Consider the following 18,880-nt stretch of genomic DNA (forward strand, 5'->3'; position numbering starts at 1 on the left):
AACTTCCACACACACAGGCTGAATGACCACAGCAGTCATCTTTGATCATGACATGAGCAGGTTTCAGTGCCTACACTGGGGTTCAACAAGACAGGGGCTGGCATGCTGCAGAGGACACATGGCGTTACCTTATCCAAAACATGCTCGGGTTCTGATAGAAATCCAACGACCCTGATCTCTGGATGGAAAAGTCATGGTCGAGCTAAGCGAAGAGAAATCAGTGAAGCTCAGTGGACAGCGCTCAGAAAACATTACGGATATACTCAAATCATCAGCTGTAAATCCATTTTAACTGTTAGTACAGAAAATCATTTCAAAGTATTGTAGTGTTTGAACTCTTTTGCCTCCCATAAAAGCTGTCCATCACACATGGTGTCTGGTACTCAATTCACTGGGTCTTTAATGTTTATTTAGCGTCTTGATTGTTAACTTCAGGCTTTGACAGTCAAGTGTGGGCTTACCGTCATCACAGACATTCCCGGGGTGTTGTTGCTGGGCTTGGGCCCAGTGTTAAAGTGCTTCTTGATCTTTCCCGCCACTGACAGCTGGTGCTCGTTTTCTGACAGACCGTCATTCTGAAACAGCCATTGAAACGAAGCCCATCAGCTACAATAGTTATTAAACAAGAAGACTAAAAAGTATTACGACTGAGTCAGTCCTATAATTTAGCAAATAAAGTCCTGTACACAGTATATTGTAATGGATGCGGGCTGAATTACTCACAGTGACCCAGGGATGTTCCAGCACCTGCAGCGCTGTGTATCTCTGATCCACTTCCACCTGCAGCATAGACACTATCAGCTCCTGAGGAGACAGACAGGACAGAGAGAGTTAGTGGCAAACCCTAATGACAATCATGACCTTGAATTGGTAAACACAATGACTTACAGTAAACAAAAAGTTAAAAATAAACACTAGTAATAAAAATTATTACTATTTTATAATAATAATAATAATAATAATAATAATAATAATAATAATAATAATAATATGTAGTTAAAACCAAAACTCAATATGATTTTAAACATTCTAAATTGTCTATAGTGATGCATTATTTTCTAGTCAGGAAATAATGCATCACTATAGACAAATTATGAAATAATCATATTATTAGTATAATCGTGTTATTTTGATTTTAAAATCACACATATTAATCATATTATTTTTATTTTAAAAAGCCCAAATATTATTTATTATCATACTATTTTGCTTTAAAAAAACATATTATCATATTTCTTTAAAAAAATTATCATATTGTTTTTTTTTTTTTTTTATTATCCCACATATTTATTATTTTAATCCACACATATTTCACTTACTTTGGCTGAGTCTGATACATTGTCCCAGTATGGAAGAGGGAATTCTAACTGTCCCAGCAGAATCTGGTCAAACAGAGCTTCTTGATCATCAGTGCTCCTGCAACAAAGAGTGCAACTTCAAATATATATCAACAGGGGGAGCTCGTTTCCTTGTGTTCATTGATAGTACCACAAATAGCCATGGGGTGGCGCAGTAACAGCTTACATAACCTTACAGCTTTGATTACATTACTCAAAGCTGCACTCCATACACACCTAGAATGTTTTTAAGAATGAATTTTCTTCATGTTTGACATATACACAACTTACCCCACGAAATGGAGGAAATCCACAGAGAAGAATATATGTGATGACTCCAGCGGCCCAGATATCTACCTTAAGGCCATACCTAACAGCAAACAAAAGGTGTTTTAGTATTGTTGGTCTTATTAGATTTTATCTTTAAACTCTACATAATATGATCATAACAATCACAACACTATGCTTAACATCACACGAGTCCATGAAGAAGAAAAAAAATTGAAATTGCACATTCCATTTGTGCAAACATGTTAAAATATTCACCCGGTCTCTGCGATAATCTCTGGTGCTACATATGTGGGTGTTCCACAGACAGTGTACAGAGGTCCGTCTACGACGGTGGCCAAGCCAAAGTCGCCCAGCTTCAGGGATTTGCTTCCATCTTGATGCTCATACACCTGTGAACCGAAGCCAAGAATAACATTAGACCAAAAACAACCATGTCTCTTCAAAGCAATCTATGAAAATGACATATCTGGATCTCAATTCCCAAGGTGAACATGTGCAGATCAGTGTCAAAAATATGCACTGGCTTCAAATAAATGGATATTTGTGCATTTAATGTCTTTAACCTAAAATCCATTGATGCTAAAAAGGAACAGGATCCTAAGCTTGGCAGGCTTTGTGTTCGGCGTTATATAATATGTAAAGTGATGTGTTTTGAAAAAGCCTCATTCTGCATTGCAAGGTGCATTTTACACGCATGCTTCCAGCCACAAGCGATTATCTTTGAGACGCGGAGAGAGCGAGCAAGCGCATATGTGAGCCAGTGCATGGTTCTTTCTAGCTCACTGGAGTGTGTTTGAGAAACAGATGGTTTTATTCACTGTAAGCGGGTCTCATTTTCAATTGTAAGACCTACAGCTTTTCTAGACAAATTCCCCAGTTCATAAACAGGGTTTCATAAACAACATTTCTGTCCTGTATCAGCAGAGGAAGGGGACATGTATAAGCCATTGATTCATAAAAGCAGCCTTGGAGAACAGTACAGTCTGTGAACTGGCAATGTGTGAGTCACATCTCAGTTCTTCCGCTGCAGAAGTGATATCACACGTATACACTCACTCAGTAGGTGGCTGGTCTAGACTCAGTCAAAGAGCTTGCAGATATCATCTCTCTTTCTCCAAACACATTTATATAGTCCCAGCCCACAAGACCTATGAGTTTCATCCGTTCCTTTCCTCTGCATGTACACACAGGAACACACGGCTGTGGAGGCTGGTGAACAAACAGTGCCACTGTAGGATGTGATAACTGTTGCGCTTGTACCTGTGACATGTGTTAGACATGTCAGGATGACTTTCTCAGAAGTACGTTTTTGAAAGGAAGGAAAGATGGAAAGAAGGATGGCGTGTTGATATCTTACCAAAAGGTTCTCTGGCTTGATGTCCATGTGGACGATGTTAAGGCTGTGTAAGTACTTGATAGCATTGGCCAGGTTGTACAGCATGCCGCTGGCATCCCGCTCAGTGTATCTGTTGGCAGAGGTGATGGCATCAAAAAGATCTCCTCCCTAAAAATAAGAATGAAGATGCAAATTACAAAAAATAGGACAGATTCAATATAATAAAGATACTGTACAAATGAAATAAACAGGTCTATTTAACAGTAAGAAATATAATTATCACCTTCACTGTATGAATTAAAAACATATATGCTTCAATTACAGAAGCTCTATTTAACAGTAGCATTCAATTTAGAAATATAATTATCGACTTCACTGTATGAATTAAAATACATTGATTCTTATTAAAGCTACTAAAGTTGTTCAACCAAGAACACTAAGTGATTCTCTCTCTTTTTTGTTGTTTATTGCTGTTTAACAGCAAGTATATTAGGCTGCTGTCACTTTATGACCTAATGCATGGATCCAGTTCTGACACTTATCTGAATTCTTTCCAAAGAAGGTGGTATTTGCATGTACACAAAATTCATCACAAGTTTTCTTGAGATCAAGTTGTTTGTATAAAGCAGGCAGAAAGTTCATGGTGGCCTGGTTTGCTGTTCACATGGCAGAAATCCCCTCAAAGAGTCGAGTAAGTGGAACAGCAGCTTAAAATAACGCTCATTTCAACAGAGCCAGCACAACTGCACAGGGAAGCCATTACACGGAGCCACCAAGAGCTAAAATTCATCCAGATCTCCACAAGACGTATAAAACCAGCTGTGACTGGATTTTCATGAATCTTTCTGTCTATCGATCTGCATTTGTTTTCACCTCAGGTATGAACGGGTGCATTAAAATGACAGCTTGCGTAAGCTGTAGTACACACCTTAACAAGCTCCATGACCAGGTAGAGTTCACTGTAAGTGTCCATTTCCTCAATCAGCAACACAATGTTTGGGTGTTTCACTCTTCTGAGGATAGCCACCTCATTCTGGATCATATGCTCCTGTGCAAGAGAAAAAGATTCAGAATAAAAATGTATTGTTCAGATTGTTATAAAAAAATAAGCATTTTATTGACAACATCATAATGCATCCATCTCACCTTTCCTCTGCATTTGCCCTTGTTGATGATCTTCAGAGCATACGCCCTGCCAGTCGAGTGCTCCACGCACTCGTGGACCACCGCAAAGTTCCCATCTCCGATCATTCGGCCCAATTTGTACCGATCTGAAATGGAGCTCGGGACTGTGGGTATCGGCGTCTCCTCCAAGGGCTCGGCTGCAGACGGTAAGGAAGAAAATTAAAGCAAGACTGAGTGGGCCTCATTCAGAATCTGTTTTTATGACTGAAATCTCTGTAGGCAGTGGAAAAATTTGATTCTCAACCAACATTCAGAATCTCTTTGAATGCAGCACAAAAAAACAAGACATTTGGTTTACACTTCATGGATTCTTTCATTAGTGCTTTACAGTCAGCTACAGTGTGTGCACTGAAGTGGAAATGATTGTATAACACAAATGAAGTTATACAATTTTTAAATGAAGCATTTGTGGATGACCTCCACTGCAGACACTCTTGAGATAAACATCTTGTTCAGCACTGAACAACTATAAAGGTTCTTTGATTAATAAAGTGCCTTCTCATTCATTAATTCAAAACCTCCCATATCTGCATAAAATCAGAGAGTCACAGAGCACTCTGTAAGAAAGTCTGAATGCAATTATAAAGCATGGATTTAGAAAAGGTCAAGTTACTTCCGTGTTGTTTTTATTAACTAAAACTATATATATATATATATAAAAATTCAGTAAGTCAGAATTCAGAAGTCAGAAAGAGCTTTATTGCCAAGTATGTTTGCACATACAAGGGATTTGTTTTGGTGACAGAGGCTTCCAGTACACAGAGACAACAACAACAAAAACAAAGATAATAAAAAATAAAGATATGTGAATAAAATACACACACACACACACACACACATATATATATATATATATATATATATATATATATATATATAAATAAACAAAAACGGACAAAAATTGTATGTACTGGTGTGCTATAGATAGAATAGAATAGAATAAGATGGAATAAGATGTGGGTGGTATCAAATAAATATAAGTGGTGTTGCACATTTTATTGCACAATGGGGAGAGCATTTAACTGTTCATGAAATAGATTGTCTGGGGGTTGAAACTTTTCTTGTGCTTGAATGTCCCGGTGTTCGGTGCTCTGTAGCACTGACCAGAAGGCAAAAGTTCAAAAAAGAAAATGGCTTGGATGTGAAGAGAATGATTTTCTGAGCCCTTTTCCTCACTCTGGATGTATATAGTTCTTGAAGGGTGAGCAGGGGAGCACCAATAATCCTTTCAGCAGTCTAAACTGTCAGATGTTAAGGCAACAGCTCTGTAGTCATTCAGTCCTGTGATTTTTGGTTTCCTTGGAATGGGAATGATGGTGGAGCGTTTGAAGCAGGCAGGGACTTCACACAGCTCCAGTGATCTGTTGAAGATCTGTGAAAAGATGTGGGCCAGCACAGGTTTTTAGACAGGCTGGTGAAACACCGTCTGGGCCTGGTGCTTTCCTTCAGTTTTGTTTCCTGAAGATCTGACACATATCATCTTCACTGATCCGAAGTGCAGGAGGGGAGGGGAGTTGATGGAGGTGTTAATGTTTGTGTAGAGAGATGGTTAAGAACGGGTGTGTGGTGAGAGACCGGGAGTTTCAAATCCTCAGTAAAACTCATTCAAGTTGTTGATTCACCTCAGTGTGGCGTGTCTTGTAGTTTGTAATTGAAATTGAAAATTGTAATTGAATAAAGATGAAAACATAAATATTAGATGAAAATTTTAAACTCAAAAAAAGGAAAATATAAACGTTGCCTTTGCATAATAAATACAAATAAATAAATAAATAAAATGACAAAAGGACATAAAATAATTAAACCAAAATTTTAATGAAAACTGAAAATAAAAAAGCTGATTCAAAATATTAAATAATACCATATGAAAACACTGTCTAAACCAGCCTGAAATGGTTTTAATGGTTTTGCTTGATTTCTTACCATCACTCACAGGCCCTTCCTCCTCATCCATACTGCAGACTTTGGTAGAGGTCAGAGACAGAGAGGAACCGCTGTTCTGGGATCCCTGTGAGGAAGAAAAGATCCAATTAAACCAGAAACTAACTACATAGCAGTACACGGCCAGTGTGTATGAAAAATATAACTCCAAAAACCACCGACAACCACCTAACTTCAAAAATACCGACACTGAGAAGCAGCTCACTGGGGTATTCTGTCTTTCCTGTGCTGGATATCCTCAAGCTGCCCCGTCTACTACTCCCACCAGGACGGTCGGCACGCTCGGGACACAATCCTCATTCTCACTTTTAAACACAGCACAGTGTTAGGACAAAGACAGTTATCGGTGTTTCTTTGCTGGTTGCCATAGCAGCAGCAAGTGTGAGCGAAGTTACTGGCTGTGCTGTAAATTGGTTTTCGCTCCCGGTTGCCGCCAGTCAGGGTGCAGGGACCCTTTCAGGTCCGCGCGGAGAGTAATTGGAATAATGTCTCCAGGAGCACTGCGCTCTCCCGACTGCTGGGAGAACTCAAATGGATTTGATTGGACTGTAGCAGCATGCGACAACGGCCCTGGATGCACCTCAGAGGGGCTGCTAATGGCGAGAACGAAGCGCAAATCTGCCGAGACGAACCAGTGGCTGGGTCATGGAGGGTCAGCACTCCTACACTCACTGTCTGATAATGGCAGTTTGAGTGGATGCATACGAGACGGCCAAGGTAGGGTTGTTTAAGTGTCATCAGAAACAGTTTTGACTCAAGAGTGTGTGTGTGTGTGTGTGTGTTTCTGCATCCTTTTTCTATTTCATTCAGATCACAGTTTGTCCTGGCGCTATCAAAACTCTTGTTACCATGGAAACTGTTGAAGTGTACTAATAATATTTTCCCTCTGCGAGACAGGAAGCAGCCGGAGACAAGCCCGTATAAGGCATCTTCCTGTTTCCTGGCTGAATGCTAGGTCAAATCACACCAAACAGGCTGAATTTCTGTGCTTTTTCTCAGGACCGGAAAGAAACAGTATAAACCATGCAGTAAGTATTTATTCTTTTGATTTTTTTTCCACTGATCAGTAGTACATCATGTTAAATCCATGTGTGCACATGAAAATGTAAGTACTCAGTTGCATAACAGTCTGTTATTCAGCATCTGTGCAATTATGATTCTGATGCAATTATGATTCTGAACGCAAATTTACCTCAATGATCCCTAAAGTAGTGTCGCAGGAACACTCTATCAAATCATTCTCTAGAAATAAAACAATTAACAGGCTCAGTATCAACAACAATGCCGCATTATTACATTTTAAGATAACTTGTGATTTTGTTGCAGACTAATTGCATAATGGCTTGAATGACTGATTTAATGCCTGAGATGATTTTATTTTGTGGAGATGGGGATGCCATGGGGAAATTTAATCCAAAGGCCAGACAGGATACCGCTGTTCTCATCAGGATCACTGTTACTCAGAGGTTTTGGGGAATAGCTGTAGAGATGCTAGACCATTTAGTTGCAACTCCATTAAGACCAATGTGAGAAAATCTCATAAGAGTCACTTCAGGACATTTGGTAATTACACCTATAATCTAATTCCATGACTGACTGCATTAATCTGTTTTGGAAACGCAGGGCTGTCATTAACACTAATGTTTGTGCAGTACAAAATAAACATCCGCAAAGTCTGGGAAAAATAAAATGTGATTAAAGGAGCTCTGAGCCAAACTGTCCCAAATAAACAGAAGAGGACCCAAAAGATTTAGTAAAGAACACCCAGTTGAGCTCGTACTAGATATAGGGACTTACTGTTTAATGTATCTTTAATTATACGTACATGCTGGAATCATTTCATGACATCCTTTTGGCAAATAAACATAATTCTAAAATAATGCATTCAAAATAATGACCAGACAATGACACAATCTTTTCTTTTTATACATTAAAACAACTAAAAATGATAGATTATGATACAAAACTAATACAAAAAAACAAAAATAACTACATGATTGACAGTGGCTTGAAAGCAAAGATATACAGGACAATATAACTGAGCAGAGTCCAAAAGGAAAAGGTGAAAAAAGCAAAACAATGAAAACCAATGGAACTGAAAACTACTGTGGAGACAAAGTATCATACAGAATACAAGTTGTCTATTTTTTGAATGAATATGAAGCTCACTCAGAAATGAAACACTCCACGCAACATGTCTGTAGCACGTTTTTCAAAATAGCTCTTTTTCTGTTCCACAAAAGAATAGGTTTGGAATGACATGAGGGTGAGTAAACTACGACAGATTTTTCATTTATGGGTGAACTATCCCTTTAAGAACATTAGAGCTTAAGAACATCATTATTTAGCTCATGTACAAGAAACAGATACACAAGTACATGCAAAAATCCAGCTTCCTTTTAAACATCCACGTGTGATGATATCATACTAGGAAAATGCTAATATTAATTTTTAAATCAATGTTCATGGAATGAATGAAAACATACATGCACACAAACACAATGTCATTTAAACAGAAAATATACAGGTGGGAAAACACCAAAGGAAAATGTGAAGAGCATGCAACCCAGCAGACAGTTTGAGGGACATCATTTAATGGAGATGATGAAGAATGTGTTTTTATGAAAATTTTAATTAAACTTGAGAAGAAATAACCACAGGATGTTGAACTGCCATGACAGGAAGAGAAATTACGTTGTCCATCAAAACAACAAAATAAGAGCAGATCTGCTACTTTAAATGCAACTAAGACTCAGGAATCAATCATGTGCATTATCAATTCAATCCTAAACAGCTCAGATAGAGACAGGTGTGATGCTGAACTCGATGGCCTCACTTTTCATGTTAGGCAACACACAAAACACTCATTCTACCTAGTTAACCATCCATCAAAACAACTGGAAAAAACTGCATTTAATCTCACAATTCTGATGATACGAATAAAATCGTGACCTCATTTACCTCGATTCATCCTTGTTTAGCCAGATTGAGAAGGATTAGCAGACTTGGAAACAAGTCCCGACACTCCTATTTCATGTGTTTTGACACGGATTAAAAATGTATTTGCCGCCATAGCATCAAATGCGTTTGTGTCCCATATTTCCCCCAGAGGAACAGAAATATTGTGGAAAGAAAGAGAGATGATGGAGGGGATATGCCTGAGGACACAGAGCCCCCCCCCCACACACACACTTATATATTCCCAGTATAGATCCAGCACTCTTGCGTGGCTCGCTTCTGAAAGTGGGTCATGTGTTGAATGCATTTCACAGCCCAGGCTCGAGCGGTAAAGCTAATTAATAATAAATCACTAGTAATGATCTGTGCTTAAATTGTTCTCTTGGAAGGAGTAAGGCCATTTAAAACTGCAGTATAAACTATCAGAGATGGTTCATAATGGGTAATCTTTGGAACGGATTTCTAGCAGAGTACTGCTGTAATCACATACAGTACATTAGCAATGTATTAATGCACACTGCCAACTAATTGACTAACCAAGCCACAGAGAAGCAATAACAATATTCAGAGACATTCAGAGATATAAATTCATAAGCCAGATAAAGAAGTGCCTGCTTCTTCGGAAACATTTGGAGAGAACATTCAGTTCTTTTGCATTTGTATCATATTTATGCAAATGTTTTTTCTCCTTCCTTCATTCACAGAACTCCACTGGGGAGTTTTCAAAGCCTGACCCACTTATGCAGGAGATGGTTGTGAAGACGTTGAGATGTGTCTCTGCTTTGGGCAGATTTGACTGTCCCAAATTCTCATTCTGCAACAGCAATGAGCTGAGAGCAAAGCCATCTGACAGAATCAAACTGCAGAGAGATCATCCAACATCAAGAGCTTAGGCTGCGGTGCAAGATAAGTGAAAGTATGACGAGAATCTGAGAGTCTTTGCTAGTGGGTGGAGGGCAAACACAAAGTGCTTGGCATCTCTGTCTCTCAGCCGGCACATTGACTGAATCGCATTTAGAATCATTAAAAGTCAGACTCTTCCTCAAGAGGAAGTTTAGCCACTTCTAATGCAATTTGGAACAATTATGACCCTTGGACCACAAAACCAGTCATATGGGTCAATTTCTCGAAACTGAGATTTATACATCATCTGAATGCTGAATAAATAAGCTTTCCATTGATGTATGGAATTTGTTAGAATAGGAAAATATTTGGCCAAGACACAACTATTTGGAAATCTGGAATCTGAGGGTGCAAAAAAAAAAAAAAATCTAAATACTGATAAAATCACCTTTTAAAGTTGTCTAAATTAATTTCTTAGCAATGCATATTACTAATCAAAAATTAGGTTTTGATATATTTACAGTAGGGAATTTACAAAATATCTTCATGGAACATGATCCTTACTTAATATCCTAATGATTTTTGGCATAAAAGAAAAATCAATAATTTTGCCCCATACAATGTTTTTTTTTTATGGCTATTGCTAAAAATATACCCCAGTGACTTAAGACTGGTTTTGTGGTCCAGGGTCACAATTTATGTCAATTACGTCATATAAACGCAAAAATGTTCAGTTGCAATGCTATTGAAGAAGTGCCATATTTGCAGTCAACCATTAATTTATTCTGTGAGTGAAATTATTCAGAGGGGTTACCAAAAAAAAAAAAAAAAATAGCTGGTCATGTGATCTTTACATGGTGGCCCCCATATGGCAAACCATGTAAAATCATTTTGATTATACTAATATCTTTTATCTTGGTGTCAGATATAATTGTAGTAATTAGTTCTTCTTTTAGGGGTTAACAATAATAAGAGTGCACTTTTAGGAGAAAGGCATTAACTAATAAAAAAGCAGTGAGAACATGTTGAGAGCATTAACTAGTTGTTTCACTATGAACCGATTTAAGGTAAGTAAAACTCCAGTTTGGCAGTGGCCAACAGTTTCTGATTAATCTAGTTTGGCTCAATATCAGCACGTGTTCTTGCTGGCTGTAAAACAGCACTGCAGCTGGATCTGATGTGTCCCAAAGGCTCAACATTTTGAACATTTGGAATGGAGTGCAATATCCTCAATGACTGAATGCTCTAGTGCATTTTAGTCACGCAGAACTAGTAAAGAGGAATAGACAAACACTCTGTTCTAAACACAGAGAGACTCTTGATTCTTAAGAGAAAGAGTCACTAGGGTTAAGGCTCATATTATAACCGGAGATAAACTTTGGACTGGGATGGAGAAGTTTCTACTGCATTAAACCTCTTTGCGTTAGTCTATCAACTGCAGGATTAGACTGATTGACTGGGTCAGATGCACACAAACTCCTCACAATCATACACAAACTTTCCTTAGAAACCAAATAGTAATGCGTTTCTTGGAAAAAAAATGTGAATAAATAAATATTTCCTGGTGAGTTGCATGCTCCTTCAACAGCATGTATTATGTCATTTTCTTTCTCCATGCTGCCTCAATCAGGGTCCAAAATTAGCATTCGCCAAACGCCATATGGGAGTAAAAATTGGTTTTGGTGAGTAAAAAAAACATTATTTGCTCATTTGCAGGTAATATTATTAGAAACTGTATAATATTGTGTAACAATAAATGATTTATATGTATAGACATATATAGTCATCCTCACTGATGTAAGTGATGTGAGCGATTCAATTTAAACGTATATGAACTGTCTATAAAAAAATAAAGTCATATCTTCAGATGACTTGTACTTCAGTGAAAAACCTTGGAAAAATCTAGAAGTCTTCAGAACTCAATGTGGTATATATCAACAAAAAAAAAAAGGCAAAAAAAAAAAATCTTGTTCACAAAACATGAAAAATACAGCTTCATGGCAGGTAAAGAAAGTTTTGGTATTTATTCTCTCAAATACTCGCCACTGGCAGATTAATGGCAAATGTTAATTCTGGACCTCGGTTTCAGTGTAACTTCAAGATTGCTGCTCTACTACAAGCAGAATTCATCATTTTCCATGACTGATGCTAGTGGACTTTCATGCTTAACTCTGATGATGAAACCTGAGAGACAGAATGTTTCCAAAAGTAATGGCCCAGACTAAGGATTGATTGTGGATCTTAGCGCCACTTTGAAGAAGTGGGAAGTTAAGCTGTGCTGTCAATGTTGGCCTTGTCCATTTCCTGAGAACATAGAAGGAGCGTGTTATATAGAGCCTGAGATGGTGGAGGAGGGCAAAAGAATGTCCTAAGTAGAGAAGGATCTGGACACTCAAATCAAACAATATACTGGATAAACTCCATAGTGTAGACACATAAAGGACACATTTTGACACAGTAGAACTGGGTTTAGATGATAGATTATATCAAATGCACCAGGTGGAGAAGATTATGTTTGGGCAGGTGGGCAGAGCTAGTGTAAAAACATGGCGTGTGTGTGTGCATTAGGGTGATTGTGAAGAGAAGGTCTTACCCTGCGTTTCTTCAAGCTCCCTGGGCTGGTGGGAGATGGACTGGGTGATTTTGCAGAATGGGGTGTGGACAGCTGACTGGCTAGGGTCCCATTCACTACAAAGAAAAAGTGGAAAAATGTTCACACACACACAAAAAAAGTGTACAAAGTTTGTGAATGAAGCTCAGCAAATATTTCAAGAGTCCCTAGGAGGCTGCCAGTGCTCTTATATTCAAAGAGTGAGCTTTTCAAAAGCCTGTCTGCAAGTAGGAAGAGAAGAAATCGCCCACACAGCTGCTCCTGCTTCCCACACTCACATCCCTAAACAAATCCTCTTCGGATAGAGCGCCACACACCCAGTGGCACAAATCCCTCCATTTCTACAACCTCACATCTTCCAAGGCCCATCAGTCATGGAAAGACTGCACTAAACACCACTGAGAAGATCTGAACTCTCTGAAGTGATTCATATTCACAGGCGACTGCCTCTTTTTGCTGATACAGATTAGGAATTATCCCTTGCCAGTTTTACACACTCTCATATGTTACCATCGCCAAAATGCTGATTTAAACAGAACAACAAAATTTAAATAAGAAGCAAAAATAAGTATATTTTTAACTGCATCATTTCCATTCTAATTCACTCTTGAAATGGAATAAAAGCAGCAGCTATTAGCTTAAGAATAAATGGAAAGGTCAAAGCTTGTAGTGAAGTTATAGAACAGAAATCAACCAATGTGTTCTATGACTGCAATGAGTTTTTAAATGCATAGAATGATTAAATATTAAATATGAACTGGGCCAAACTAATTATGTCAAAAGCTAACTGACAAAAGCTACTGTAAAAAATAATATAATATTAATAAGTTGTAACACTATTAGTACATTACAGACCCCCAAAGGTGCATACACACACACAATCATGTTTCTTGCTGTTAAAATGCTTAAGATTATATGAGGAATAACAGAAAAATTATTTTGGAGAACTGAATTTAATTACCACAATAATTTAATTGCAACCCATACTAGTTCATTCATTTTACACAGACTAGTGATCATTTCTAAACTATTTTATTTTGTAGCAGACAAACATGGGAATGTTTGAGACACAAAGCGTAAAAAAAAAAAAAAAAAAAAAAAAAACCAGTTAAAGACGTTTAAACAAACTGTGTTACAACACTCCTCGGTCTTTGCTATAAAGATTAAATAAATTTGAAATTATTAACCGACTGACTGATATATAAATACACTTCAAATAAAAATCCTTCTGGCGTCAATTCCAGCTGAATATACATCACTATTTAACTCCGTTATAAAAAATAAAAGCCAGCTTCCCACCATGTATCCGCAGAAGAGCAGCGAATCCGCCTCTCCTACCTTCGTATTGCAGCATCTTGAGACACAGTGCTATTCCAGGTGGCAGAAAGCAGCAGCACTCGCTGAGCGCGGATTCCAATGAATGGAGCAGCGGAGAGCAGAGCGGAGTACAGAGCGTGAGCCGCTGCTCGCCCATTGGCTCGCTGTCTGCCTGCGTAGCTGTGACGCGCGCCCGAGCAGTGCTGTACGGTAGTGGGAAGCGCGCGGGGCTGAGGTAATGGTGGAAACGCGCAGAATCTTCTCACCGACAGACCTTTAATGGCACTCGAACCTCGGCCAGATACAAACATAAACACTACCGTATTTTAACATGAGATAGTGATTTCTAAGGTCTCGCTCCTTTTGTGTAGTTAAAATATATTTTAAAAGACCATTTTACTTAGGCTATATAAATAATTAAAATGTGATCTCTAACGTTATTTGATCTCAGGTATTTATTTATTCATTAATTCGGTTAAGTATTATTTGTTCTCAGGTATTTATTTAATTATTTAGTTATTCATTTATTTGGTTTCTGAAAGCAGGTGAACATTAACCCTATAAAAAGCGCTTCTTAATAAAAGCAATTTGTCAGCATGAACCTTTGTGATCGATGTGGTGTTTACAGGAAACAGACAAAGATCAATTATAGCTTTTTAGATGTCAATACTTTTAGCGTTCAGTCTATTATTACTGAACATGATTAAATCTAAATCTAGAAGAAGAAGAACAAGAAACAGAAAGCTGAGGGATTCAGTTTGGGTGTTTGGGGTTCGCTAAGTTCTCTTTGAAATGATTGAGTGGTTTTGCAAGTGTTTACAGGTTTTGCTATACTTGTGAGGTTAAAATCTCGAACATTTTCCTCATAGCTACATAAAGTAAGCATGCCCAAAAACGACTTCCACTCGTCCAAATCATTTGTTTTAAATATCAAGAGGTTTGCTACATTTTTAGCTCCATATAAAAACCACTTAATCTATGAGATGCCTTCACTAAAATGAAACTAGTGTGTGTGTGTGTGTGTGTGTGTGTGTGTGTGTGTTTGTGTGTGTCAGACTAGGGGGATGAAGTACACTCATTAGCACCATCTGTGGTGCTTCATTAATTTGATGCAAGTGATGCTTCACAGACAGACTCATCACTGTTTTATTTTGGGGTTAGTTCTCAAACATGTTCTCAAAGTCCCCTTTTAGAAATGGCAAAAAACTACCTACTCAGACAAACATCCAAAATTTAACCCCCCCTTTTTTTGGGGGGTGGGGGGGTAGACTACAGAACATGTAAAGCAAGGACAGAATATTCAAAACTGGACTGGGAACCAGGGTCAGAAATAAACTTTTCCATTAAGGAGCAATATTTGCCCCCTGGAATTGGTTTTGAGGGGCATTTGTATTTTTGTAAGAGCAATCTTTATCATTACTTTTTTAAAAATGTATCTGTTGTCAAATACTTTAACCGGCTACTTTTATTAGTGATAATTTAATAGACTGTTACCATTCAACTTTATTTTTCAACATCAACAAAAGCCATTTTTACTGAGCAAAGGTGGAACATAAGATGCATCTGACATGGCTTTGATGTTTATTTACACCAACTGTTTAATGCTGCTCACGTACATGTATTTACACAAAAACTGCATAATGTAAATAAGTTATAAATTAGCAAAACGGGACCTCATTAAAGGCTAAACCTGCAATCTCATGACTAAATCATTATTGTTGATTATTGCTCTTGAAATTTTAATGATTATTAATGATGATTAATATAATGTTTTTATTTATTTATTTATTTTTACATTTCTTTGTGGGGGAAAAGCACATCACGGCTACAGACAAAACTAGCCAAGCACCGTTCATGTGAAAACTTCACATTGTTTTTGTGATGAGCATAAGAAGGTTTGAAAGCTCAAACATACATCTATTTTCATGACTGCAAGTAATTGAACATCACGTTCATAACCAAAGCAGAGGTTGAATGCATTCCCCACTCCCTTCATAAATACACAAACATAAATGACTGCAGCTATAGAGCATGTTACAGCACCACAGGAGACTACTGGTAAAAGGGCCATATTTTATGTATGGGATATGTGTTCAGCATGGTTTATAATACAAATATAAATTTAGACACTAAAAAGATAGAAATGACTCTGAGTTTGCTCTTGTGTAACATGCTCAGCTGTGGGAGGATGGATCCAGTGATGTGACCTCTCTCATCTCTCCTCCTCTCTTTCTGCTGTTTACTTCTCTCTTTTTCGCACCAGGTGCAATTTGGTCCGCTGTTTGCATATGACCCTTTGTCCATAATTCAAAATGAGGATATGATACAAAATGGACTGTGAAAGAGGCACAGTGTCCTCCCCTGATATACCCCTGTCCTGATCTAACACTCCCACTACAGCTGAGCAGAAATAACTCCTGTGTGAATATGAATGACTTATGATCCATCACAAAAGAGATGATTATGTTTTTAGGGCTGTTAATCGATCCAAGTTTTTGTAAATTAAATTCATTATATCTATCAATATGTGCAGAAAAAATGCCCCCAAAGACAATTAAAAGAGGAGAAAATCAATGAATAGATATTACAAAAAAACTTGGCTTTTTTGCCATCAATTATTACATTGCAAAGCAGAAAGATGTGTGTTTGCAAAAACAAATCCATGATTAAGATGATTTTACTTCAAATGAGTCCTCTATCTATAATATTGCTTTCTCCGGTGAAAATGTAATCTCGTATGAATCAGGAGTGAAATATGTATAGAACAAACTCCGTTTACAAGCAAAAGCAGTCTAAAACAGTCCTAAACAAATGTGACCCTGTCTGTGAAATCCAGGCTAAAATCTCAAAATCTAATTATGAGATAACAAGCAACAAAGTTTGATTTCAACTAATAATTTTACTATGATTTCAATCTTTGACATGGCCTAACTCAGTCAATATTAAAGATATAAAGGTTATATTTTCACAGAATATTCTATATCTTTATGAAGGATGATTTTATGTAGAAAACAGTAAATCTCAAAAACTTTTCACAGGCAGGGTCACAAATATGTTGCTGGATTTTGATGTGAGTCTTTTTCACTGAAGGAAGTATTATTATGGATTATGGACTCATATTTTGGCCAGAAGCAACAGTTTAAAGTTGAAATGCCTTGATGGATTTGTTTCCCACAGATAAACTGTTTTTCATGTCACAACAGATTAATGGATGAACTCATTTGAATTACTTGTGGATTGTTGTGATGTTTTTATCAGCTGTTTGCACCCATTCCCTGCAGAGAATCCACTTATCTGTTCAGATGAAGAAACAAACCCATCTATATCTTGGATGGCCTGAGAGGAGTGAATTTTCAGCAAATTTTCAATTTGAGGTGAATTATTCCTTTAAGTCAAAATGTTCGAATAACAAGAAATGATAGTGAAAATGTAAAAAGTAAAGTTGTAATTACAGGAATGAATTACATAAAGTATATAGAGTGCTTGGCAAAAAATAAAAACGAACACTTTATATGTTTACACATATTATGCAATACACTATATATAAATATACTTCTGCATTATTCAAAATATGGAGCATCTAGACTGTGGTTGTGCTTGTCCTCTGGGGTGCTCAGAGCTCCATTCTGAGAGCAGAGCAGCCTGCTTAGAGTACATTCAAGCAAGCACATCTGTTTCACAGTGAATATCATTTTTAATGAAATTTCTATTTACGGTGCATCTATGTGATATGCACGACAGGGTTTCAGAGAAGAGCCAGATAGAGTGGACCAGGATACAGTAATATCAGTCTCTGTGCAATAAGGGCTATGAAAAATTTATTCCATCACTGACAAATGAACACGACGTTTCATACCATTTTTATTGCAAAGAGTGATACACACAGATAAAGTAGATAAAGATTATTTTTATGTTATGGCCAATATTATACATCTATATTGTTTAGACTTTTTCTTTTTAAATAGCATTCCTATTGTGGGCTCTAATCTACTATTTACATGCTTCTGCTGAAATCAGGGTTCACAATATTATATACTCTTAAAAGTATTGGCATTGATCCTTTAGCACCTTTAGCATCCATGAACTTCCCATTGTTCAAAAGGTTATTTATTGTAGAAAAAGTAAAAATGTGAGGTTGGACTTTTTATCCATAGGGAATTGACAGGATTGGAAAGTGGGTGTTAGGCAGCATTTAATTAGAATACTAACTAAAGTGACTAGAAACAATCATTACTGACAACAGCCTCAAATGTTCCTGTAGCTCAAACAGTAGAGAATGGTGCTCAATTCCCAGGGAATGCATAAACTGATAAAATGTGTGCAATACTGAATGCAGTACAAGTCACTTTGGATTAAAAAATGCCAAAAGTATAAATAGTAACCAGTGTGCAGCTTCCACTCCGAGAAAAAAAAATCCATAGAGAAATAGAAAAGGTACTGGTAGGATTTTTTTTCTGTTAAGTTAACGTAAATTTCCTTTAACCATAAAACACCTATGAAAAATCAATGCACTATAATTCCTTTATAAAGACATAGTACGTTGGACCCTATTTTTATAAACTTTTGTTTTAGAGTTTAGCTAATATTTATTAAAAGAGTCAGGTCACCATTATTTACATAGCGCTTTATACCATACAGATTGTTTCAAATCAGCTTCACCGTATAAACAGAAAAATAACAATCAATGATGCAAACTTCATTAAATATGAGAAATCTAAATTCTGCACTAAAAGTAGCTCTAACAAGACAGCAGTGTCATTATTCAGCTCAAGTCACATCAGTGTTGGTTCGGTTCAGTTCAATAACTGTAAAGTTCATCAATTATGAAATGAGTTTAGATTCAGCTATAAGCAGCTCTACAGAAGACAGTGTTGTTATTCAGCTTGGGACAGTTCAGTATCAGTGTTGATGTTGCAAAAATCATCATGTTCAATTCAGCTATGAATCAGCTCTACAGAAAACAGTTGATCCATTTAGCTGAATTCAATTCCAGTTTTGTTCTCGTCCGATAGTGTTTGTGCAGTCAAATTGATAATATTACTGAATATTTAAAACTCATAT

At 37.2% G+C, this 18,880-nt stretch overlaps 1 protein-coding gene across 5 annotated transcripts in view; it reads right to left on the reverse strand.

The window, feature by feature from the left end:
• LOC109097425 (serine/threonine-protein kinase DCLK1-like) overlaps positions 1-18,880 on the reverse strand; it is a 45,501-nt gene that overhangs the window by 1,199 nt on the left and 25,422 nt on the right. Inside the window, exons 1-12 of one of the 5 annotated variants that reach the window (XM_042765269.1) lie at positions 13,802-14,073; positions 12,485-12,579; positions 6,073-6,157; positions 4,111-4,286; positions 3,893-4,012; positions 2,986-3,132; positions 1,884-2,017; positions 1,629-1,707; positions 1,320-1,415; positions 724-804; positions 462-575; positions 129-202 (exon numbers count right to left, since the gene is read on the reverse strand). In XM_042765269.1, coding sequence (XP_042621203.1) covers positions 129-202; positions 462-575; positions 724-804; positions 1,320-1,415; positions 1,629-1,707; positions 1,884-2,017; positions 2,986-3,132; positions 3,893-4,012; positions 4,111-4,286; positions 6,073-6,157; positions 12,485-12,579; positions 13,802-13,976 — 1,376 coding nt within the window. In that variant the 5' untranslated portion in view covers positions 13,977-14,073. Of the gene's footprint in view, positions 1-128; positions 203-461; positions 576-723; positions 805-1,319; positions 1,416-1,628; positions 1,708-1,883; positions 2,018-2,985; positions 3,133-3,892; positions 4,013-4,110; positions 4,287-5,043; positions 5,787-6,072; positions 6,158-10,483; positions 12,196-12,484; positions 12,580-13,801; positions 14,074-18,880 lie in introns of those variants that run through there. The other 4 variants (XM_042765270.1, XM_042765268.1, XM_042765271.1 and 1 more) reach the window with 4 other exon arrangements.

Source organism: Cyprinus carpio, chromosome A10 (assembly GCF_018340385.1).
Source record: "Cyprinus carpio isolate SPL01 chromosome A10, ASM1834038v1, whole genome shotgun sequence".
In the NCBI taxonomy this organism is placed as follows: Eukaryota; Metazoa; Chordata; class Actinopteri; order Cypriniformes; family Cyprinidae; genus Cyprinus; species Cyprinus carpio.